Source organism: Haplochromis burtoni, unplaced genomic scaffold (assembly GCF_018398535.1).
Source record: "Haplochromis burtoni strain Fernald_Lab_line unplaced genomic scaffold, NCSU_Asbu1 Contig_9, whole genome shotgun sequence".
Taxonomy (NCBI): Eukaryota; Metazoa; Chordata; class Actinopteri; order Cichliformes; family Cichlidae; genus Haplochromis; species Haplochromis burtoni.
Genome location: NW_024582370.1, coordinates 707,836 through 730,738, shown reverse-complemented (window position 1 = coordinate 730,738; position 22,903 = coordinate 707,836). Strand labels below are relative to the sequence as shown.

At 42.1% G+C, this 22,903-nt stretch overlaps 4 protein-coding genes across 7 annotated transcripts in view; all 4 read left to right on the top strand.

Moving 5' to 3' along the window:
• The first annotated feature begins 12 nt into the window (after window positions 1-12).
• Window positions 13-5,684, top strand: arhgef3l (Rho guanine nucleotide exchange factor (GEF) 3, like). 2 transcript variants are annotated; one of them, XM_014338813.2, is made up of 13 exons: window positions 13-630; window positions 961-1,009; window positions 1,146-1,193; window positions 1,735-1,788; window positions 1,927-2,034; window positions 2,130-2,288; window positions 2,702-2,764; window positions 2,846-2,942; window positions 3,365-3,441; window positions 3,606-3,863; window positions 4,531-4,701; window positions 4,871-5,063; window positions 5,225-5,684. In XM_014338813.2, exons 1-13 carry the CDS (start codon window positions 593-595, stop codon window positions 5,470-5,472), a joined length of 1,563 nt encoding a protein of 520 aa, XP_014194299.1. In that variant the 5' UTR covers window positions 13-592; the 3' UTR covers window positions 5,473-5,684. The 2 variants fall into 2 exon arrangements, with proteins under 2 accessions (XP_014194299.1, XP_005914710.1); XM_005914648.3 differs by having other exon boundaries at window positions 1,143-1,193.
• Window positions 5,685-5,807: 123 nt separating this feature from the next.
• usp21 (ubiquitin specific peptidase 21) lies at window positions 5,808-11,109 on the top strand. Its single transcript, XM_042227308.1, has 11 exons — window positions 5,808-6,825; window positions 7,269-7,325; window positions 7,418-7,535; window positions 7,628-7,742; window positions 7,912-8,031; window positions 8,122-8,186; window positions 8,276-8,463; window positions 9,436-9,514; window positions 9,615-9,722; window positions 10,246-10,360; window positions 10,511-11,109. Exons 1-11 carry the CDS (start codon window positions 6,670-6,672, stop codon window positions 10,602-10,604), a joined length of 1,215 nt encoding a protein of 404 aa, XP_042083242.1. The 5' UTR covers window positions 5,808-6,669; the 3' UTR covers window positions 10,605-11,109.
• A 2,682-nt stretch (window positions 11,110-13,791) lies between these two features.
• Window positions 13,792-17,315, top strand: LOC102311006 (rho-related GTP-binding protein RhoA-C). Its single transcript, XM_005914644.3, has 5 exons — window positions 13,792-13,922; window positions 14,468-14,623; window positions 15,064-15,184; window positions 15,270-15,400; window positions 15,498-17,315. The coding sequence occupies exons 1-5, from the start codon at window positions 13,797-13,799 to the stop codon at window positions 15,669-15,671; spliced, it is 708 nt and encodes a 235-aa protein (XP_005914706.3). The 5' UTR covers window positions 13,792-13,796; the 3' UTR covers window positions 15,672-17,315.
• A 111-nt stretch (window positions 17,316-17,426) lies between these two features.
• Window positions 17,427-22,903, top strand: part of rbm10 (RNA binding motif protein 10) — an 11,175-nt gene continuing 5,698 nt past the window's right edge. For 2 of the 3 annotated variants that reach the window (XM_005914641.3, XM_014338796.2), the window contains exons 1-9: window positions 17,427-17,645; window positions 18,150-18,203; window positions 18,280-18,826; window positions 18,919-19,077; window positions 19,161-19,230; window positions 20,625-20,698; window positions 21,583-21,669; window positions 21,793-21,853; window positions 21,947-22,105. In XM_005914641.3, coding sequence (XP_005914703.1) covers window positions 18,187-18,203; window positions 18,280-18,826; window positions 18,919-19,077; window positions 19,161-19,230; window positions 20,625-20,698; window positions 21,583-21,669; window positions 21,793-21,853; window positions 21,947-22,105 — 1,174 coding nt within the window. In that variant the 5' untranslated portion in view covers window positions 17,427-17,645; window positions 18,150-18,186. The remainder of the gene's footprint in view (window positions 17,646-18,149; window positions 18,204-18,279; window positions 18,827-18,918; window positions 19,078-19,160; window positions 19,231-20,624; window positions 20,699-21,582; window positions 21,670-21,792; window positions 21,854-21,946; window positions 22,106-22,903) is intronic. The other variant, XM_005914642.3, reaches the window with a different exon arrangement.

The window sequence follows — 22,903 nt, the reverse complement described above, 5'->3', positions numbered from 1 at the left end:
ATGTTAAAGTGTCAGAGGTTTGTTTTTCCTGTCTGACCTGTTTCGTGTTAATGAGAAGTTTCATTATTAAACACATCCGGGAAATGCTGCCTGAATACCAAGACACCAAATGACAGTGACGAGAGTAATCAGATTTCTTTTTTTCTTCCCCTTTTACTCCTGCGTTAAATCGTCTGTGATGGCGTTTTGAATTTATAAATGTGGGCAAAGGATAATTTTTTGTTTATTTTTTTTAAAAGGCAAGTGGCTGTAGCTAATCTGTGCCACAGGAGGAAGTATGTCGTTAGGTACTTTAGTGTGTGAAGTGCTCTTAGTTTAAATACACGTTTGATACGTTTGTGTAAGGCTTTGAACGCTCCTCCCTGACGAGAGCGGATACATGAATGTGTGCAACTCTAAAGGATGTGGTCGACTGTGAGATGAGGAAGAAAGTGAGGAGGAAGGAGTACACTGAACTCTCAACACGCTTCCTGCAAACAACTCGCTGTAAAGGACCCAAACAAAGAAGACGGGTGTAAATTTGGATTATTTGACCATTTGTGATTTTGAGAATGTGTCATGATTTGGTAAAGATGCACTGAAGAGAGAAACGATGGAAGTGGAGGAGACTGGTGAAAAAAGGACTTCCTGGTACGGTACCTTTTGCATTTATTATGCTTCCACCTTGGGCTGCTCTGTTACAAATTGGTGCTGAAAAATATCCCTGTTGGTTAATCGTACTTCATGTTCTAAGTGTGAATTTTCTGTGTTTGTCACCAGCATGATTACAAAACTTACATATTTGTACGACATGTGGAACAAAAACTCATTTTAATGCGCTTTGCTAGAGCACGGCACATAAGTCATTTGAATGTACACTGCCTACTTAATATAGTGTTATTTTGAATGTATCATACAATAAGATACATTCCCTGTATGAATGTTTAATTTGTGCCCAGTAAGAGCTTTTCTTCTTTTCAGGTCCGGTGTGCCAGCAGAGGGACACTCATTCCTCTGTGATCATGCAGGGGTAAGCTGCCACATCGGCTTTGGTTCTTGCACCATCTTTTTCCTGCATTAAATACTAATGTTTAAAAAAAAAAATTCATTATTGTCCTAAAAACTAGTCCAAGAAACTCACTTTCATACACTGCTGTCTTTAGAAGAAGAGAAAACAAGACCCGGCCCCTGAACCTGTGATCAGAATCTCAGAGGTGAGTAAGAGACTGAGACGCATCGATGCTGCTGCTTCATGTTCATTTCTCTGTTTCTCTGTAACGAACGGAAGTTAGTCAACCTTACCTTTGTGACCACAATGCTGAGTGCAGAACTGACGGGAGATGTGAGCGCTGTGTTTGCAACCATGGAAGTTTTTGCAAGTCTATAAATGGAGTTTGTCTCATTTTCTTAAATTCCAGCTTATCTCGGTTTATTTTCACCTTTCAGATATTCTTTTTTTTTTTTGCCAGCTGTACATTACATCATCCATATAATCCGAGGCTTTTTATTGATGCTATTAAAGTGTTGCTTGCAATTAAGACACAGCTGATGTGGTTAGTGTGGCAAAAAGAAATAGGCAGACATCTTGCAATTTCACTATAGAGGCACACTTTCAACCTTCTTCCTCTTTGAAAGACACACAGGAAATGAGAGATCTGCACCATGCAACATCTCGCCTCTCACCATCTTTGTCTTTCCACTTTCCTGAACTCGCGTGTACCTCGAGTTGATTTTTAACTTTTTAACATGTTTCAGGACGAGGAGGGAGAGGATGAGTGTGAAATGACGTCCGACCTGAAGGAATCGGAGGTGAGGTGTTCTGCAGATGCCAGATTTGTGTTCAGTTGTTTTAAAATCCTCTTGTGCACAGTTAGGTTTGAATGAATGAACCACAGCTTGTGGACTATTTTGTGCAGATCTTAAAAATGTTTTTTTGGTTCACTTCAGGAGCCCAGCAATAAGAGGGTTAAACCTGTGGCAAAGTCCAATAGCCTGACAGGCGTCTTAAACCCTGTGAAGACCCCTGCTCTGAAGCGCATCGGCCAGTCTATTTCGGTAACAAACACACTCGCAGTCCAGTCATACAAAGTGACCAGTGAATGAGTTTTGGGGGTTTTGTATAACAGTCAGCTGCTCCTCTCTGTTCTCAGCGGTCTATTAGTTTTCGTACAGAAGCTCGACCTTTGCCCACAGCCCCCCTGCGTTCACGGACAAAGGCCTCCTCGTTTCCACGTCGCCGCAACAGCCAGTGTTGGAGTGACACTGTGGAAAGTCACGATCTGACTGCAAAGGAAATCAAACGGCAAGAGGTGCGCTAAACAAAAACCTCGTTATTAAAATACCTTGTTACTATAGCAGAATGTGTTTGGGGGCCTGTATATGGGTCAAGTTGTGTGGCTGTGGTTGCCGTGTAGGCGGAGTAACTTGTACCTACTCTTCATTTCTGTGAAGCTGCTCTTCATGGGTATTATGAAAGAGGATGTGAGCTGGCACTGAAGGCTCAACTTCCTTTATTGAACAATCAGCTGTGAGAGCTCGTGTTGTCTATTTAACTGACTTCTTATGCAACTCAACACACAGAGTGTGTGTGTGTGTGTGTGTGTGTGTGTGTGTGTGTGTGTGTGTGTGTGTGTGTGTGCGCGTGTGCGTGCGCGCGCCGATATCTTTGTTATCACACTGGCAATAACGTGCGCATTCGTTAACTATTTTAAATGCCCTGCAGGTCATATACGAGCTAACCCAAGGAGAGAGACAGCTCATAGAGGACCTCAGTTTGGTTAAGAAGGTAGCTGCTCAACCTGAACAAAACATTTAATCCACTCACATGCAGGCTTTTATATGCTAAATGCCCCGGGTCTGTTCCCAGGTGTACTATGAGCCCATGTTGAAGTTGGACATAATGACAGAGAGTGAGCTTGGACAGATCTTCGGTACTCTGGACTCACTCATCCCCCTCCATCAAGGTAACTTTGTTTTTGTGCAGCTTGTGCTGCTATCTCGAGCAACACACCAGCTCATTTCCTGAATATGAAATTGAGGCAATGAGGTGAAGTCTTGATAAAGTATAGGTTGTTGCAGTTCAGTGTAATTACATCACAATCTGAAATAGTTACAAGTAAACAGGAGCAGGTAAAGTAGTTTTACAGCTCATACCATGTACTAAGTGTTATCTAGGTATAATTTGAATTCAAGGCTCTTTAAAAAGAAATAGAAGCTTCTACACTGCCCAGCCCTGAAAACAAACTTCATCAAATGGGAAGTTGTATTTTTTTTAATTAGTTTTTTTAGAAGTGCCGTATTTTTATGCACACTACTTGTTTTTGAGCTGTAGTGAAATAAGGTCAGCACAACTTGGAGTATCCTGTTTTCTTTTAATCCATATCAGATCTGCTGACTCGTCTCGAGCGACTGAGAGGATCAGAGAAAACGGTTGGAGAGGTGGGGCCAACTTTAATGCACTGGGTGAGTGAGAGAAGAAAAGTCAGCCTTCAGCTTCTGTCTGATTTTCCTTCTTAATCTTAACGTAATCTAACTTCTGTCTTTATGCATGTTTCCATCTTTCTTTTCCCGCTGACTTCACCTTCTTATCTGACTGCTGCGCACTCTTCCCATGCTTCTCTCTGCAGTTTCCTTGCCTGGAGGCGTATGTTACATATTGCTGTAACCAGGTGGGAGCCAAAGCTTTGCTGGACCAGAAAAAGCACGAGAAAAGAGTGGAGCACTTTCTGCGTCTGTGTCAGGAGTCCTCGTTCAGCAGGAAACTGGACCTGTGGAACTTCCTGGATCTCCCTCGGAGCCGTTTGGTCAAGTACCCTCTGCTGTTGAAAGAGATACAGAAGTGCACTCCGCCAGACCACCCAGATGAAGACACGCTGCCGGATGCTGTGAGTCGGGCTCCTACACAATCATTTACATCTGCAAGCATGTGAGAGAATTCACAGTTTAATCAGTGCCAGGTCTGCAGCAGCTGCAAAATACTGAAATCCACACTGGCACGTTATCAAGATGGTTGTAAGGTGTTGCTTTTAAATATAAAGCCTATAATTATAACACTGATTAGTTTTATTTTTACAGTCTAGCAAAGCATCCTCTCTTTTGTTGCATCAGATGCTGTAAATCCAAATTATTAATATTCACACATTTCTATCTATCAGTCTTCAAGTACGTTAAAATACAGTATTTCCTTTCCTGCGTTGCACAACAGTGTCTCCAGATGGCAACAAGGCCAGTTATTAATTCTTACCAGTATATTCACTAATCTGGCTCATCACTTTTACATTTACAGTTTGCGAAAGCAAATAAAAACATGACTCCGCAGTTCGTGCTGCATTTAAGATGCCTGCAGTCTCTTTAAAGTTTCCTTTGATGGTGTTTGAAAGAGGATACTGGTGACTAAACAAATTATCACACCAAACCACTCATTTAAATATGTTCTAAATATTCATAGTCATACTCTCTTGGCTCCAGCCCAGAATTTTAGCCCTACAAGAAGCAACAGGAGGAAAAGGGCCCTGTGTTGATGACATATTAAAAAGTCTTGGTTCTGTTCAGTTGGAGTTGATCCAGAGCATCGTGGCAGAGGTGAATAAAAAGACGGGGGAAGCAGAGTGTCAGTTCTACAGGCGGGGCCTTTCCTACCTCGAAGAGGGCCAGAGAGTGCCAGAGATCCAGCAGTCCCGCTTCATCTACTGCCATGGAGAACTCAAGAACAATAAGGGCCAGGTAGATGTTGTTTACTGGTCTTCACACTTTCAGAATCCAAATGAAGAGGCTAAAGTCATTTAAGGAGGGCAGAAGATGTTGGCTGTTCAGATTTGAGTGCTAGAAAGTTGGCTTCTCTGCCTTAGAAACTGTGTCAGCACATTTCTCTTGATCACTTGTCCCCCGTCAGCGGCTGCATGTGTTCCTATTTGAGCTGGTGTTGGTGCTGACGAGACCAGGAGAGGACAAGGACGGTGGTCAGGTGTTTAACGTGTACCGGCAGCCTCTGCCCAATGCCTTGATAAATCTGGAGGAGATCCCAGACGGCGAGGCTGCTGGAGGGGGCACCTTCAGAGGAGCCTTCACAGGGGGAAACGATAAAGGTAATATGATCGCATAATCTGCATACTTTACTTGTTTCGTATTTGCTAGTGAATTCTGTGACACAAACAAATGTCAGTAAGCCATCCCCTGTGCTCTGTTTTAGCTGAAGTGAAACTTTCCGCTCACCTTCCTTCTCCCTTCTCTTCTTTCCATCTTCTAGTGAAGAATTGTTTCCGCGTGAGCAGCAGAGGGCGCGCCAAAGCTCACTCGTACAGCCTGCAGGCCAACGACTCCTTCAGCAAGCAGCAGTGGATCACCTGTCTGCGCCAAGCCATCGTCCAGTCACGCGACAGGACAGCCCACACCAGCCAGTCACAGTTGTCTCCTCACCACGATCCCGCCCTGTATCACATAGCCGAGCTCAGCCTCAGCTCGGACACAGAAATGGCAGACCACACCAGTCGCTGACTGTCAGACTGAGCGGCACGTGTACATTGACTGTCTGCGAATGATGAATGTGTTTAGATATTTTCAGCGATATTAATGTTCTTTTTATTATTTTTTCCTGTCTGCAATTGCAGTGATTGCTGTATAAAGTGAGAACAGTACTGAATGTGAATTTACCAAAGAAAAAAATTTGTTTTTGAGCTTGTATAATTAATAAACTGACACGTAAAAGATTGTTGAGGCACTCGTGGGAAAGTACACAAAGACAGGTCTAAGTATAGCCAACAAGATCTACAGAGAAAGGATTAGAGCTGATTATCCTCCATCCCTCCCTCTCGCACTCTCCATCTCCCTCCTTCTCTCATTGACACCGGTGACAGGACAGGGGAGAGGTAGACTTTCAGCTCTGGCCAACAGGCACACAGTGAAACAGTAGACGGCCCCTTATGCATTTTTAACAGCTCAGCAGATGATGGGAACAGTTTGGTTGGGACAGTTTGTCCACAGATAGAGTGACCAGGTGATCAGGTGAGTCCGCACCGCTCTGTGTGTTTGTTAGTCCTGCTACATTTGACCGGCTTTATTTGCAAAGTTACTTTGTTTGCAAATAAAGTGTTTACTAGTTACCTCCAAAAGTCAGTAACGTTTGGCATTGCTTAGATCTCAGGAGACGCCTCGTGTGTGTGACTGGTGTGTTATTGATTACATAACCGAGTGTTTTAATGTGTTCTGTTGAGCTGAATCCAGCTCGAGTGATATTTCCAAAAATGCTTTTAAAATTAGTTTTAAACGTGACATGTTCATGTGTGGATGCAAACTTTCTGTGCTCTCGTGCGTGCCGCAGTAACGAGACAGTTGTGTAATGGATCAACTTCATCTACTTATGAGACGGGTTTAGCGTCAGAGACGGTCATTCACAGAGTACTTGTTCTTTTTTTCTTCCCTTCAGCTGTAAATGTCATTTTTCTGAAAAGGAAAAAGTTCTTCATCATACTTCATTCACCAAAGAGCTGGATTACATGTCTTGTGAGACAGATTAGGCCTGTGTGAGACCACCGCGTCCTGCTCACCTCTGAGTCTGAATGTCAAATAAATTAGGAAGAACAGCTTTCCCCATCTCAGGCGCAAACCATCTGGCTAGGATTTCTTTAGGAAGGCCACCTTTCTATCTCAGGACCCATTCTGTTAGCGACTTTAGCCGGTTACTAGTATAAAAGGATGCCTGGAGCCAGCAGTGTCAGTGGGGAGGGCTCTTGTGAAGCTCTGTGTCGGACCCTGGTGTCTCAGAACGGCCTCCAGAGAGAGACGACCGACATCTCCCAGTCTGTCCTCTACACATCGCTGATGGGCCTGCTTCTGGTCGCTGACAATGAGGTGTGGACAACACAGGAAAAATATGTCTTTAATATATCCTCAAACTTTTAAAAGCTCTTAAAGTGAAATTTTACCTGAGAAAAACACAAGCACAGACAAAGAAAGGTGTGAAGTTGTTAAGGGAGAATACACATCAACACACATGTTTAAACACCTGTCAGCCCTCGTTGGTCTCTAATAGGATGAACTCTCGAGGCTGACCTCCTTTTAGTCTCTTCTGCTATGCTAATGAGATAAGAAAGCTAAATCTGTCCTGCCAAAGTTAAACACACACTGGCATGGCGGGGTCAAGGCAGACAGTCACATGGAGTACCAGCACATCCAGAGGTCACGTAGTAGGACACACACTGTGTGTTTTGAAATAAATGAACAGTGCTCTGTATGGTACTCGCAGATCCGACAGATCTGTGGTCATCGACTTCCTTTTGTTTTTTACATTTCAGAAGGAGCAGCTCACCTTAGGAAGAGGCAGGACTGGCCTTAGAAACATAGGAAACACCGTAAGTAAAGATCACAGATGCAACTCTTAAAGGGCCTCTGAAATGAGCATTATTTGACATCACTCTCCCTTTTTCTTTTGTTTTGGACCCAGTGTTTTCTAAATGCAGTTGTCCAGTGTTTGTCTCACACATGTGGCCTGCGGGGCTACTGCCTGCTCAGATCTTACAAGCACGAGAAGTTCTCCAAAGAGGAAGCTAAACTGATGGAAGGTGCATTTCCTCTCCTTCCTGTTCTGTCTTGACTGTCTCTCCTGCGTTAGTTTCATGTTTTCTTCTTGTTTCTGTTTTTCTTGCCATGCCAGCTTTCTCTAAGGTGCTGTCGGGCCTTTGGGATGTAAATGAAGGAGACAAAGTTGTAAATCCTAGACAGTTTTACAATGTATTCACAGAAGCAGTGCCTTACTTCAATGGTTACAGGTGAGGATATGGATTTGTTTTGTGGGGGGGTTCTGTTTCGCCTTTCCTCGAGGTTAACAACTTTTTTACCACTTATGTGTAACCTGTTAAACTCCTTCTCTTGTTCCACTTGTACAGACTTTTGATTCTTGTGAAGAACTAGTTGCTAATTTTTCTGCGTTCACCACAGTCAACAGGATGCTCAGGAGTTCCTCAGGTTCCTACTCGACAAGCTGCATACCGAAATAAATCGCAGACCATACGTTAGACGAGCCGGGAAGGAGCCCGAACAAAAATTTGCTAGGTTTCGGTGTGTATGCTAAAATGAATAAATCTGTCCTTAAAACAGTGATTACCTGCATGTGAGCACGTTCTGATCATTTTTCTTATCCTCCCTTAGAATATCTGAGGAGGCGGCTGTCATGTGGAAGAAGCACTTGGAGAGAGATGACAGCATAATTGTTGGTGAGGAGAGCCAGTCCAGTCCAATTCATCCATTATTTTTATCCCCGTTAAAGCAGACCGCTGATCATTCTGGTCCCCTCTCCCTACAGATCTGTTCTCAGGCCAGCTGCGGAGCTCACTGCATTGCTCAGTCTGCTCTCACTACTCCAACACGTTTGATGTGTTCTGCGATTTGTCACTGCCCATCCCCAAGAGGAGTTCTACTGGGGAGGTCACGCTCAGGGAGTGTCTGGACCTCTTCTCTCAGGAGGAGAAACTGGACAAGGAGAATTCGCCAGTAAGTTAAAGCGATGATTGTCGAATCTCAGCAACTGTCTGGATCAGCAATAGTGTGATTAAAACATATCGACACAGACACTGTAAGCAAGGAGATGATTTAACACAGTTTTGATCCATTTATGACCTACACATATCATTACGTTTTTGTCTTTATTCTATATAAAGATCATAACATATAGATGTGTGAAAGAAGTCAAATGGCTTGAACAGTAAAGCTACTTTCAGCTGCTCTCTTATTTACATGGGGGGGTAATAACAGCAGGTAGCTCCAGATGTGGCAGATGTTTTATGGGGCGATCGTGGCTCAAGAGTTGGGCCTTCATCTTGTAATCGGAAGGTTGCCGGTTTGAGCCCCGGCTTGGACAGTCTCGGTCGTTGTGTCCTTGGGCAAGACACTTCACCCGTTGCCTACTGGTGGTGGTCAGAGGGCCCGGTGGCGCCAGTGTCCGGCAGCCTCGCCTCTGTCAGTGCGCCCCAGGGTGGCTACGGCTACAATGTAGCTGCCATCACCAGTGTGTGAATGGGTGGATGACTGGATATGTAAAGCGCTTTGGGGTCCTTAGGGACTAGTAAAGCGCTGTATAAATACAGGCCATTTTACACTTCCTGTCACAAGCCCAAAGGGATTTGTGTCCCCTCCCGGGATCAAACCGGGGAGTTGGGTAAACTGCTAGACTCCAAACGACTAATACAGTGATCTCATCAATATGAAAACATTTCAAAGAAATGCAATCATCTGGCACAGGAAGTAGAAACAAAAAAACATTTAATTTCATAAACAGTGAGGCAGATGATGAGAATTCTTGAATTTCTTTCTGTCATAAGAACGTCCAACCTAAGTGCATCTTAGTTATTAGTGGCTCACTAAACAACATTGCTCATTTGTACTTCATATATACGCCGGACCCTGTGTGCATGTGTAAGGTATGTTGTGTTGAGGTGTGTATATGTGTGTTTATACATTCTTCAGATGTGCGAGAGGTGTAACAGGCGTACAGAGTGCACCAAGCGGCTGTCTATCCAGAGGTTTCCCCAGGTTATAGTGATCCGTATCCTTGGCAACAACTCTTCCACTTGTGATGCTTTTAGGCGTGTGATTTTTATCTGCACAGATGTGTGACGCTAATAATACTTAACAGTCTCGATAAGATCTGAACCGTTTCACGACGTCAAGGTGGTCCATCAGTAAAAGCACTATATATGTGTCCTTCCCACTCACCAACCTGGACCTTGGACCATACGGACCTGTCGACTGCGGTAAGAGAACCGAGCCTGTCTGATCCATTCATGCTGTGTTCTTCTATGCTGTATTTTCAACAAAAGGAGTGCAGCTAAAGGTTGAAGCAATAAAATGTGGAAGAAAACCTGGGCTTTTAACTTTTTGGCACAAGTGGGTAGAGCGCACTACAAAACCGTTTTAAGAGCTTGCTTTACATGATTTTATTTTGACAAATGGCTGGTGAGAGAGAGGAAAAAGAGAGTTAGAAGAAAAGGCATAAATCAGCTGCAAAAAAGGTTTTTAGCTGTGAACTATGAATCTGTTGTTTTAAGCATGGGGAGGTTAGCATGATGATTCACTGACTCAAACCATGCATTGTAATAGAAAATAAAGGAATATTGGGATATACGCAATCATATCCTAATTTAATCGCTTGCAACAGAGATTATTCCATAAACTGCACATCTGGAATTCTGACACAATACAGTTCTGAACCCTGGATTAAGTAACTCATTGTATTTATGTTACTATATAATTCTGGATCTATGTTTGTCCCCACAGGCTCAGTTCTGTATGATTTATATGCAATATGTAACCATGCTGGGACAGTAAACATGGGACATTACACAGCCTGCTGCTTAGATGAAAATGGCTGGTGCTTCTACAATGATTCCAGGTGAGATATCATTTCGTTTTACACACAATATATACATATTTTGACAACTGTACATCAAAGGTGGTCTATATGTTTGAGAAACCCTGCTTATTCTGTATTAAGATATGTTTGCATAAACCTGAAACTTTCCCTTCGTCTGCCCATTGACAGTGTGACTCCACTCACAGAGAACCAGCTTCAGACCAATCAAGCCTATGTGCTGTTCTACCAGCGCAGCAACAGCACCGCCACCGTCAGGAAATAGACTGGCTGCCAAGCAGCCAATCAGAGCAACTTTACCTCCAGTGTCCATAGAAACAAATAGACAGCAGTATTGTGCTCTGACATCGGCAAACTTCTCATACTCGATGAGCTTACCCTCAAATGAACTGAGGAGGAGGAGAGCGGCCATGCTCAGTCTAACAGGGCTTGAAGACATGGTCCTCCCCCTAAAAACCGTAGAGATGCTTTTCAAGTGTCTCACTAAGACAGCTCAGACAGACCATAGCCTTAAGAGTCTCTGTGCCCTAGTTCTCAGGCATGAGCGAGTGACGTGCTTAGAATGATGCAGAGCTCTTAATGTAACACAATCACAACTCATGCTTGTTATGATATTGTGCAACATTTATTTTGAGTTGGGACATACAAATATATGCAAAAGACTTGTTCCCTTGGGTGAAATTACAGTTTGTGGATTTTTGTAAGTGAAAATACATAAATAAAAGCCCTGCAGAAATCTCTAAATAAAATGAACCTTTTTCAAATGTCAATCTACTTTTTGTTAAATGTAAAAAGTTATGCAGCGATCATGAAAATGTTCAGTGAATAATTACGCATTTTATTTCAGGTGCCTGTCAAAACACTCGAGGTCATCTCACACAGAAGAGTTAAAACTAATAAACTGACAAATACCCATCAAGCTAATAAAAAAATCTACAATATGCAAAATTGTTGAGATCAGAGGATTCATATTAGAAGACCATCAGAGGGAATATGCCACTTTTAAAGAAGCGTGTCTGGTGGGATGGAATTCCAAAGGTGGTGAGCAGAGTACTGAGGCCTCTAGACCCCATGGTAGTCAAATGGCGGGGAATGGACAGTAAGAAGGAGGGAAGAAGAAGAGTGTGAATTGTTTTGCTGATGTGCAAAAGTTCAGAGAAGTAAAGAATCTTGAAATCAGTACGATTTTTAAGTGGAGCTGCTGAAGAGCAGGTGTGATGTGATTAATGGAAGGAGTTCTGGTGATGGTGTGAGCAGCAGAGTTCTAGACTTGCAAGGAAAAACAAAAAGAAAATCGTTACAGCAGTTAATGTGGGACGTAACCAAGGTGTGAACAAGTACCGCAGTGTTATTAGGTGTGAGAAATGGACCAAGGTGATTGATGTTACAAAGATGAAAGTATGAGGATCTTATACTCTTGGCCTGAGTCAAGAGGGAGGGAGAAACTGAGGAGTTGTCAATAGGGAGGGTAAAAAATTACATTTATAGGGGAGACCGGGGATAGTTGTAACATTTTTGACATTTCTGTCTGTAAATTGGAGCTCTTTTAAGGTAGTGGATTCAAAATGTAATGCAAAGTATTTACATGTCTCTGCTATTAAATAGTGCAGCTATTTTCTCTGCAGCACAATTACCCATTGCATGGTATGGCCTCAAACACAAAGAGTGAAATGTTACAATTAACCCCATAGTCTGGGTTAGTTGTAACATATCCTGGGGTGAAATGTAACACAATGAAATAAGGGTACTAACAAAACATTAACATGTAATCTTTGTTTATTCAACACATGAATGCACTTACATCCATTTATGTAGCTGTGTGTGTGTGTGTGTGTGTGTGTGTGTGTGTGTGTGTGTGTGTGTGTGTGTGTGTGTGTGTCTGTGTGTGTGTGTGACAGAATGCAGAAATCTAGCTTTTGAACATATTCCAACCCCCCAAAAAAGACAAATTATGGAATTTTCTGCAACTGAATATTTCATTAATTTTGGTTGGTCTTCCTTGAGTTTGGCCTCATTGGCTCAGTGGGCATTATAACCTACAACTCTTGCACCAATTTTGAACATAACAATGAAGCTGAAAAAATGTAGTTGTTCACCAGCATCGCAATTCCATTACTTTTTATCATGGCTTACCTTGGTGTGGTTTGCAAAGTGCTTCAGAAAGATGAGGAAATCTGTTTCTTGCACCCATCCTGATTTATTTCCACTACCAGTACTTCCTACTGGTCCATCTCTGACACAGTGGTCTGCATAATGTATGTGTGGGAACACAAACAGTGGAGGAATTGTGTTGCCAATGGCATTAACCGCATATACAAATGCGACCAGTGAACCTCTCTCTGCTGATGTCGTTGCCCCAACTTGTTTAATATAAGTTAAAGTAATAGTGTGGTAAGTTGTAACATCTGCATTATTGTTACAACTGACCCAGACTCCTATAGCCATGAACTAGCTAACATTACAGCCAACGGCTAAAACATTAGCACTAAAGACCTACACAGAATATATCCCCATAGACATACAAATAACATAATTTAAGTTTGATGAGTTTAACTGCAAAGCAGATAATGCTATTACAAATTGAAATAAAGTAGAAAAACTTACTTTTTTTCGTGTTAAATTGTCTGTGTTTGACAAAATGTGCTGATTTTTCACATGTGATAGCAGAACTGAGTTGGGCATGCACAGGATGAGTCACATCATTTGAAACTTAGCCCTGATTGGAGAAATTGGAAGTGTTACAACTGACCCACGTTACAACTATCCCCGGTCTCCCCTACATGATGGATTTGTTGCCAATGAGGAGAACCTCAGTTTTATTAATGTTCAGTTTGAAAAAAGCTGCATTTGATTTGAGTCAAATGCAGAAGGCTGTGGGTGGGAGAGTAATGGTAGGTTTGTTAGACAGGTAGAATTGCATACAATCAGCAAAACAATGGAAGCTGATATTAAATTTATGAAGGGGTCCCAGGACAGATTCTTGGGGGACACCAGTAGTAAATGGGATTTATACATTTTTTTATTAATAAACTGAGTGCTGCTGGAGAAATAGGATTTAAAACCCAAGTTCAAATAGGATGAGCATGGTCAGCTGGGGAGACTAACCAGACTGGAATGGTGCATATGTACAAATGCATTCATATATACACACCCATTTTGTTTGTATTCAAACTATAAACATACTGTTCACTTATGGTGATTATGGTCACCATAGGTTGACATTCCTATACAAATTAGTAGTCCAGTACCTTAACTTAATTAATGAATTCGCACAGTTCGGAGAGAGCAATGTCCTTCAAACAAAATACCGAATTTTGCTGAAAGTAATATGGATTTGCCCCAGATTTCAACAGATCCTTCTTTTGCTCATGCTCCACCTCCCCGTCAACTTTCATAAAATTCAGCTGGGTTGTTTTTGCGTTATCTCGCTAACAAACAGATAAACAAACGGCCACCTATGTATTATTCCCCGTCACACCGGTTTTTACTTGCGAATGACGTAATAGTGCGCATGTGTACTAGCGGTGGGCGGAGTTTTCCAGTCGGTCAGGAAGAGGAGAAAGGCGTACAGAGAAACACCAAGGTAATCAAATTCTCCATATAACGTATAAACTTTAAGCCGATTCTTGTTTCAGGCGCATAAATATGGCTGTGATGGGATGAATACTGTAGTTATAATTTAAGAGAGAGGATTTTGAATGACAATAATAAAACTCATAGGAAACACCGCTAGCTTTCCTGCTAGCAAAGGCTGGTTTGACAGGCCCCAGACTGGAGTAGTCGGGCTTTTAGTAGGAATAAGAATGTAGCACGGAAACGTTTGAGTAATTGTTTCTACACCTCAGTGGCACCTCCGCCTGTTTGCCATCGGTTCCGGCTTTAAATGTACATAGTAACGTAAGCTAGGAACTATTTGCCAAACTGTACGGTTAACGAGACCTCTGTGCGTTACTAGCGATTTCTGATGTATTTTTGTGCTAGATGTCAGCAAAGGGAAACTGTAAGCGAAGCATCGGAAAATTTTAGTCCTATTTAGACTGCTTATTTATTAATGCACCTCAAAGTGTTTCTTTTTAACTGGGGAGTATTGTCTTAGGATGCGCAACAATGTTTTCAACTCTTCCATAGATGGCTGCTATCAGAAAGAAGTTGGTGATCGTCGGTGATGGTGCGTGTGGGAAAACCTGTCTCCTCATCGTGTTCAGTAAGGACCAGTTCCCAGAGGTCTACGTACCCACTGTGTTTGAAAACTATGTGGCAGACATTGAAGTGGACGCGAAACAGGTGAGAGGGAATGATGGTTTGCAAATAATTTTGATTGTAATGCTGTGGGTGCTTGTATGGCATTTAAATAAAAGCAATTGCCCTCTTTAATTAGTTGCTAATGGACCGGTACTTGGCACCTTTCTACTCAATTTGAGCATTTGAAGTCATTTCTGCCAGTCTAGTGACATTTACTCAATCATACATATTTATCTAACATTCGTTATCACACTTCAGTGGGTGCATCAGGGGCAACTCATTCTTCAATATCTTGTCTCAGAATGCTTCAACACAACCAGTGAATTTTTATTATGTTGCATCGTGGTCATCAGACTAGCTGCTGCTATACCATATCTAGTCTGTCTAACTAATCAAATTATATTATTGTCATTTCTGCCTTTGCTTTTCTTCTTCCGTAGATTTATCCAGTCATTTAACTCTGTTACTCTCTGTCTTTTCAGGTAGAGCTAGCACTTTGGGACACAGCGGGTCAGGAAGATTATGACAGGCTGAGGCCCCTGTCCTACCCAGACACAGATGTTATCCTCATGTGCTTCTCTGTGGACAGTCCTGACAGTTTAGGTACCATCTGAGCACCATCCATACTAGTAAGTATTGAACCCCTTGATGTATGTAATTAATTGCTTTTTCATTCTCCTCACTGTAGAGAATATTCCAGAAAAGTGGACTCCTGAGGTGAAGCACTTTTGTCCAAATGTTCCCATCATCCTGGTAGGAAATAAAAAAGATCTGCGCAATGATGACCACACCAGACGAGAGCTAGCCAAAATGAAACAGGTAAATGTGGTGGCTTCAGAAAATTCAGCTAAACAAACAAGTTAAATCAATAAAATAATATTCAAATGTAAACTTTCTTTGTGACATGTGTCCCCAGGAACCAGTCAAATATGAAGATGGCAAAGAGATGGCAAACCGCATCAGTGCCTACGGCTACCAAGAGTGTTCTGCCAAAACCAAAGATGGTGTGAGGGAAGTCTTTGAGATGGCAACTAGAGCTGCGCTGCAGGCCAAGAAGCGTAACAGGAAGTCCACCTGCCTACTGTTATAGGCACTGGGAGCAGAGGGGGCTGTCCTTAAGCACAGATAGAGAGGACAGGCTCCACTGAAATTTGACAGGGGGGGATATTTGGGGTGGGGGAATGGGAAAGAAAAGTTATGCAGATGCTCAATTTCCGATCACCCAGTTACCCCTAGCAAAGTGGAGCAGATCTGAAATGATTCAAAAGACCACCCACACCATGGTTTTTGGACTCTCAAGTTGTGTGCCACTTTTCTTGCATCAATTTAAATACAAAAGAAAAGAAATCTAATCTAGAAGTTTGCAGGGCAGGTTATGGGTATAATTTGAAGTTGACTAGTTCAAAACAGGGGAGCAAATGTGCCATGATGGAAATTAGGAGAGAAAAGGTCGATAGAAGGCCAAAGACACTGAGAACACAAGAGAAGTCAGAAAAGGACATGATTAGGTTTGAATTTAGGCCATCTCTAAGTAAATTTTACACAGTATCGCCTACATGTAGTGCCTTGAGAGTGATGGTTGTTGAGGGGTGGGGATTCATAACTTAGGGTATTATTTGTCATTTGTAAGAGTCCACACCTCACATTTGAAGGCTTTCTCCCTGTCACTGGCTTGGGTACTTCAGGCCCATTTTCTGACTCAGGCGATATGCAGGGGTATGCCTAAAGTTAGATTGTATGAGATATTTTCCCATACAGAATTACTTACCTGTACTTTAGAGTGTGTGTATGCATTTGTATGGTAGTTTGTTTTTCTCCAGTGCAGCTCTGCATGCAGTGAATGTGTGTATATTTGTGTGGTTGTGTATTAACATGTGTCTACGTACTGTATGCATGGAAAGGCCGTCTGTGTCACTGACCTTAACCCCTGTTTTCCATGCCAAAGTTACCCTCCCCCCCAATGGCCACATTTCATGGCTCAGGTGGGTAATGAAATTAACAGCTACTCAGAGTGACATAGAAACCTTCACTTTACTGGAAGACATCATACTATATAGCCAGAGGCACAATCAGGTTAAACACATGAGTTTTTAGGACCTTTTTTGATTGTGTTAATCAGTGGGTCAAATCATAAGTGGTGTAGCTGATAAGTTTAATATTCTTTCAGATAGATGGTAGGCTTATCTTATCACTATATTATCTGTTATGTACTGTATGTCTTACAAGGCCTTGTAAGGACATGGTAATGTTGTGTACTTCGAGTTTGCCTTTTACTCCATTCTCCCCATTCCCCTCTTTACTGATATTGTCATTATTGTACTATATAACTTTTTATTGTTGATGCCTAATTTACTTCATATATTTTAATCATTTTACTCGATCCTGTTGTTATGGTCAGCTTATGTCAGTTAAATGATGAATTGTAACCGCTGTCTCATTTAATTAATAGAAAGTCAAGGTCAAGGGGCTGGGCCAGAGTATTTTGAGGGTGGGTTGCTAGAGGGTTTTTTGTTTGTTGTTGTTGTTTTTTTTCTTTTTTTTTCTTTACTGTGATATGTATGGGTATTTCTGGATTTTTTTTTTCATAAAGCTGGTATTAGGGTTATCTGTTTTAAGGTATTTATGTGTTCTTTGATTTATTCATTTATTAATATTTACCATTTCCCTGTCTTTTTAAATTACTTTCCTGTTGTTGTTTTTTTCCTAAAATAAAATTGCACATAACATGTCTATATATCTGATTGTTTTGTTTGTTTGTTTTTTGTTCATATCAACTCTAATATATAAATACATTTGTAACAACGCAGTGCATTTTTACCCCCTTTTAAATCAATCATGGGCTGCAAGTTTAGGACTGACCCGTTCGTCTCGTCCAATCAGCGTCGACGTTAATGCATTCGCTTTCCAGCAACCAATCAAATTCCAGAGTAGGGGATTTGTCCCTCCCTCTCTGAAATGTCTCGCTGTGGCCATTTTACACTTGCTTGCCTGAAAATAAAACACCCCATTTACCTGGGCTTCAGCGTGATATTTACAGAACAATTTTAGGTTACATGAGTTACCGGTGAGTTTTCCCTCAAATTTCACACAAGACTGCACTTGTATTTCTAGCTGCTGACAGTCGTTTAGAGAGAATGTAGCCTCTTGGACTAGCTAACCAACCTCAAGCTAACATAGTTAGCTTGGCCGCTAACGCAGTTGACCGTCACACGTCATTGTTGTTGATTACTCCTTTTTGGATTGCGGGTTGATCCTGTGCGTTGCGCACTCAGTTCATTTATTTATTTTTTATTAATGGTGCAGGGTTATTTTGCTGTGTGTTTATTTGTGGCTTTTAGTTAGTAGTCTGTGTAGCACTGAGAGAAGTCATTTTGATATGTCAAAGTTGGAGAAGTCATTGGATTGTGCAAGGTTTTAAAAATTAAAATCAATCTAATTAATTATTCACACTTTGCACAGCCTATGACTTTAAGGTACCTGCTCACGAGGTTGTACGATTTCAGCGTGGCTCTATAACGTGTTTCATCTGAAGTGATGTGTGATTTGTGTGCTGCATTTCTGTAAACAGAAGAACGACTCACTAGGGGCAGAGTAAGTGGATCAGCATGGACTATGAGAGAAGGTGAGTTTAATGTGATTTTCACGTCTTTTTCGCGCATTCTATCACACAAGTCTCTCACGCAGTTTTTTGTGGTCAGCAGGGGTGGGCGAGGTGATCGCCTGGGTCGCTATGGTGGCACTCACAATGATCACAATTTCCGGGACATGGACTATCGTGGCTATGGCCAAGAGGATGAGGAGGCAGGCACGGGATTTGATGTCAGAGTGGAGGGTGATAGACAGTATGGCAGTGATGAGCAGTCACTGGGTATCCATGACTTCTCACCGGGTTGTCTGCAGGAGCATCCGGGGTTTCATCAGAGAGTAGATGGTAGAGGAGAAGTAGGGCGTGAGGGGAAAGGGCTACTGTGGTCCCCTCACACCTCACAACCTGATCTAGCCCATCCTATACTCCAGCGAGAGGAGGAGGGATCCAGGCAGGAATTTGAGCAGTTACGGCCTGGCCTTCAGGAAAGGGGACGGGGGAAAGGTGGAACAGGCTTTCCGGAGAACAGTGGCCCACATTCAGGAAGCAGGGAAAGCAGCTGGGGCCGTGGTGGTTCCCATTCCGAACAGGTGGAGTTCGGTACAGGCAGACAGCGAGAGGATGACAGGTTTTCTCGTCCTGGAGCAGGAAAGAGAAGGGTAAGTCAATATCAGTCCATCTTTATAATTACTACAATACACATTTAATTGTTGTTTGGTTTTGGTTATTAATTTGTGGCGGATGTGTGTAGGCATTTCCAATGAGAATGGAGGAGCATGCTGGCCCAGACCTGTCCCACAAAGAGTTGGATCAGAGAGACCAGGATTACCGTGCAGAGCTAGACCATAATCAGCGGCCCAGCAACATCATAATGCTTCGTATGTTGCCACCCAGTGCCACTGCCAACGAGGTGCGTATTTGTCTCAACAATGGCCAGTTGATGCGCAGGTTGTTTGTGAAAAGTTTGAAGCTAGAATTCTCCTTTGTCCATAGATTCGTGCACAACTTCAAGAGCAGGGGATCCAGCCGAGAGAGGTTCGCCTGATGAGGAATAAATCTTCAGGTGAGAAGTTGTCCATTGCCTCTCTTTTCTTTTGTGTTTCTTATGATGCTCTTTTTTTTCTTTCTTTTGTTTCTCAAACTCATGCACTGCCAACACTTCCATTTCATTGCTTTTTCAGGTGACTTTTCCATACCTGCTTTGTCTTTTCTTTTATTAATAAGTGTCTTTTCCTCTATCCTTGGTGGCTATCTTCTGCTGTATGGTAGATAACTGTTGCAAAATACCCAATCATATTTATCAACTCATACAGATCGAAGTTTTGCATAGCTTCCTGCTTTGATACTTTGGTCTACAGATGTCTGAAGTCTTGCTAGCATTTACACAGGAAAAAATAAAATTAATGCACGCTTCACAGCCCTGACTATTTTTTCCTTTTTTTTTAAGAAAGCATTCATACCATCATAAGTTGTAGTTTTTTAGTTCATGACTTTGTTTTTCCTTTCCATCTTGGCGCCCTTATTGTCTTTATCCTTTAACTTCTGCCTTATCCATATTGAAGCGGGGTGTGTCTGAGTAGGTGTTGTTCACAAACTAACAGCGTCAAAGAGGAATCAGCATCTGAAGCAGATTTTGCTATTGTCGCTATTTTAGATGCAAGCGTTGCTGCTACTTCTCAGCTACATATGTTTCAACCATACCACTCAGAAAAGCTTGTGGTTCTTTTTGTGTCATTTTTCTTTTCCATTAAGGTCATTGTCTCACTGGCCTCCCACTTTGCTAACTCTCTGGTTGTCTGTAAGGTGTGCTTATCTTACACCGGCACACTTCCATTCCCCCACACTGCTCTCTTTCATACATCACCGTTTTACTGTTTTTGGTCTGTCTGTCTGTCTGTGTGTGTGCGTGTTAGGAAAAGTACTCATGTAATAAATGTTTAAATGCTGATCAATTTGTAATTTCAATAGTTACATATCTATATTATCATTTATTGCAATGTCTGGACAGGATATGGAGCATTTAAGAGGCGACCTGCCATCACAGAGCTAGATTGTTCAGACTCTGATTCGCAGAGTAGGAGAGACATTGGTGTGCACGTGTGTGTGTTCTCTTGCTGCCTGTGTGCTTCATCATTAAAAACCAAAGAGCTCAGTTTCAAACTGATGAGTGGGTAGCTCTCTCTCTCTCTCTCTCTCTACCCCTCCCTCTTACCTTGACCCTACTGAGTTACTTGACATTACATCCTCCTGCCCATGCAGAGAATTTGACAGTGCCTCTCCAACTGACTATCATGTGTGGTATTTTTAAAGGAGAGAGGAAGCAATGATTTTTTTTTTTTGACTGGTGCTGATACAGGGTCTCTCTCTCCTCTGTATATGCAGCACTAACCCCTCACTGCGTTGTTGTTGTTATGTTGTTGTTGTTGTTCGGTTGCCATGGCGCTGGGCGGTGTCCAGGTCAGAGCCGAGGATTCGCCTTCGTCGAGTTTAATCTCATACAGGAGGCCACCCGCTGGATGGAGACCAACCAGGTCACTCTCTCCTACACAGACACAAATACACATATATAAATGTATTCAGTGAGACACAAAAGCTAATCTCATACAGTCACGTCATACCATCCTGTGCTTAAAATGCATTCTAGCATAACAATAAAAATTAAGAATGATTAAATAACATCGGTCCTCAGGTAGGTAGTGCTTGAAGGAAGATTCCTCTTTTCTTTCCACAATTACAATTAGACAATTCAAACCAATTCATGTTGCATAATTCTGACAACCAAGGGGCAACTTGATAGTTTTCATAGACGAGACCTCCCAGTCAAACTGATCATCATTCGTCCATCATATTCTCCTCTTTTATTCAGTGACTTGTCTCGCTTTCTTTCCTGAGTTCACAGTACCACCTTTGGGATAGTATGACAGTGTGAATATAATGTCTCACATGGTCTGTTGTATGTTGAATCAGAACCAATATATTGCTTCATTTTCTTGTTTTTGAGCTTTTCACATCTGCCATGATTACATCTTTAGGACAGAGCTATTGTCTCTTTGGGGGACAAAGGTGGTGACAATGGGATGGGTTGTGTGGACAACTTTGGAAAGGTTTCCCCTTAAGGGGGGAGGGATGACACAATTGAACAAAGCACATTGTGTCCTTTAAAAATGGGCACTCACAGACTACATATATACCATCTCACCGTCCGTCCGAATTTCCTAAAGCTGAAGGTCAATTCTCTGGTGTCCTCTTCCTTTCAGCCTCAGTTGTACTCTTTCTCTCTATTCCTCTCCCTCTCTCTTTTCCCTTTCACTCTCTCTCATCTCTTGTGAGATGAGGCCTTTCTATGGCATGTGTGGCCTAATTATCACTGATAATCATTCTTTGTTATTCCCCCCTCTCTTTCTTTTTCCTTCAGGGAGTGCTGTCGATTCTAGGGCAGAGAGTGTCGATGCACTTCAGCGACCCCAAACCGCGTGCCAATGAGGACTGGCTCTGCAACAAGGTCTGGTGCTTGCTATGAATTACCACGATGTACAATTTGAATGCGTGTTATATAATATAAAGCCAGTCATTCATTTGGATAATTTATGAAGATTGTTAACAAGGTTGTATAACAATTCAACAGTGTGGTGTACAAAACTTCAAGAGGAGAGAGAAGTGCTTTAAATGCAACGTTCCTAAATCGGGTAAGGTTTCACTGACTGTTTCACCTCTTCTCTCCTTTATAACATGAGGTCTTGCTTATTGAACAGTAATACTAACATGTTGTATTTTGCCAGAGGCTGAGCTGAAGTTGCCCCAGGTACAGAAGGACTTGCCTGTTGGTCTTCAAAAGGAGGGAGCCCAAGGTTTGTTGCCCTTGCCAGCACCTTACCACTCTTCTGGTCCTCCTGTCACACCGGGCCAAGCTCCACAACAGGCAGATGTTGCTAATGACAGTAAGTCATCTCCTCTAATAACAATGAAAATAATAATGCTAATATTGGTGATGATGATAATCATCTCTGTTAATAAAGCGTCTTTTAATTTAAGGCTTACAAATTGCTTTGACAGACCAAAATGGAGTACTGGGAGGGAAAACTTTAAAACATTAAAGAAAATATGTGGACCTTACTTAAAAACTGAAAACCTCATGTTAAAAACACAACAAATATAATTGTATAAAGTCATCACAAATGACATCAGATAAAAGCTGGTTCATAGATGGTCACAAATTCTGACCCTGGTCTTCCCAAGTAATTCTTGAAAAAGTGAAGGGTTTTAATGCCAAAAGCACCTACAACTGCCTGAAGGACTCTCAGGCTGCAAACTAGTTCCTCAGTGGTTAAAATTTCTGCTATATAGCTTGGTGCCAGACTGCCACATGCTTTGACATGATGAATACACTTTAAAATCAGTTCTAAAAAGTGCAGGGAGCCAATGGAGAGAAGCCAGCTTTTGGGTGATGTGATGCCAGACTGCTGTATTCTGAACCAGTTGGAGGTGAGAGAGTAACTTTCCATTAATTCCAGAGAGAAGGAACTTGAGCCTTAATAGAATAAATTAATGACATTATTATTTTTTTGCCAGGTATGACACTTGTACAGCAATTCTCATTTATAGGAAGCAAGACTGGACTTTTTAAAACCCACGAGAAAAGACTGAAGTTGCAGCCCCAAATTTCTGACAACAAGCTTTACACGCGCGTACACACACACACACACACACACACACACACACACACACACACACACACA

What these genes read in the sequence shown, in the direction of transcription:
- arhgef3l (XM_005914648.3), top strand. Translation starts at nt 593, where the DNA reads ATGGAAGTGGAGGAGACTGGTGAAAAAAGGACTTCCTG. An exon ending in GGTGAAAAAAGGACTTCCTG is followed by an intron (nt 631 to 960) that starts GTACGGTACCTT and finishes TCTTCTTTTCAG; the next exon opens with GTCCGGTGTGCCAGCAGAGG. An exon ending in GCATCGGCCAGTCTATTTCG is followed by an intron (nt 2,035 to 2,129) that starts GTAACAAACACA and finishes CTCTGTTCTCAG; the next exon opens with CGGTCTATTAGTTTTCGTAC.
- usp21 (XM_042227308.1), top strand. Translation starts at nt 6,670, where the DNA reads ATGCCTGGAGCCAGCAGTGTCAGTGGGGAGGGCTCTTGTGAAGCTCTG. An exon ending in TTAGAAACATAGGAAACACC is followed by an intron (nt 7,326 to 7,417) that starts GTAAGTAAAGAT and finishes TTTTGGACCCAG; the next exon opens with TGTTTTCTAAATGCAGTTGT. An exon ending in TCCCCAGGTTATAGTGATCC is followed by an intron (nt 9,515 to 9,614) that starts GTATCCTTGGCA and finishes AGTCTCGATAAG; the next exon opens with ATCTGAACCGTTTCACGACG.
- LOC102311006 (XM_005914644.3), top strand. Translation starts at nt 13,797, where the DNA reads ATGTATTATTCCCCGTCACACCGGTTTTTACTTGCGAATGACGTAATA. An exon ending in TTGAAGTGGACGCGAAACAG is followed by an intron (nt 14,624 to 15,063) that starts GTGAGAGGGAAT and finishes CTGTCTTTTCAG; the next exon opens with GTAGAGCTAGCACTTTGGGA. An exon ending in AGCTAGCCAAAATGAAACAG is followed by an intron (nt 15,401 to 15,497) that starts GTAAATGTGGTG and finishes ATGTGTCCCCAG; the next exon opens with GAACCAGTCAAATATGAAGA.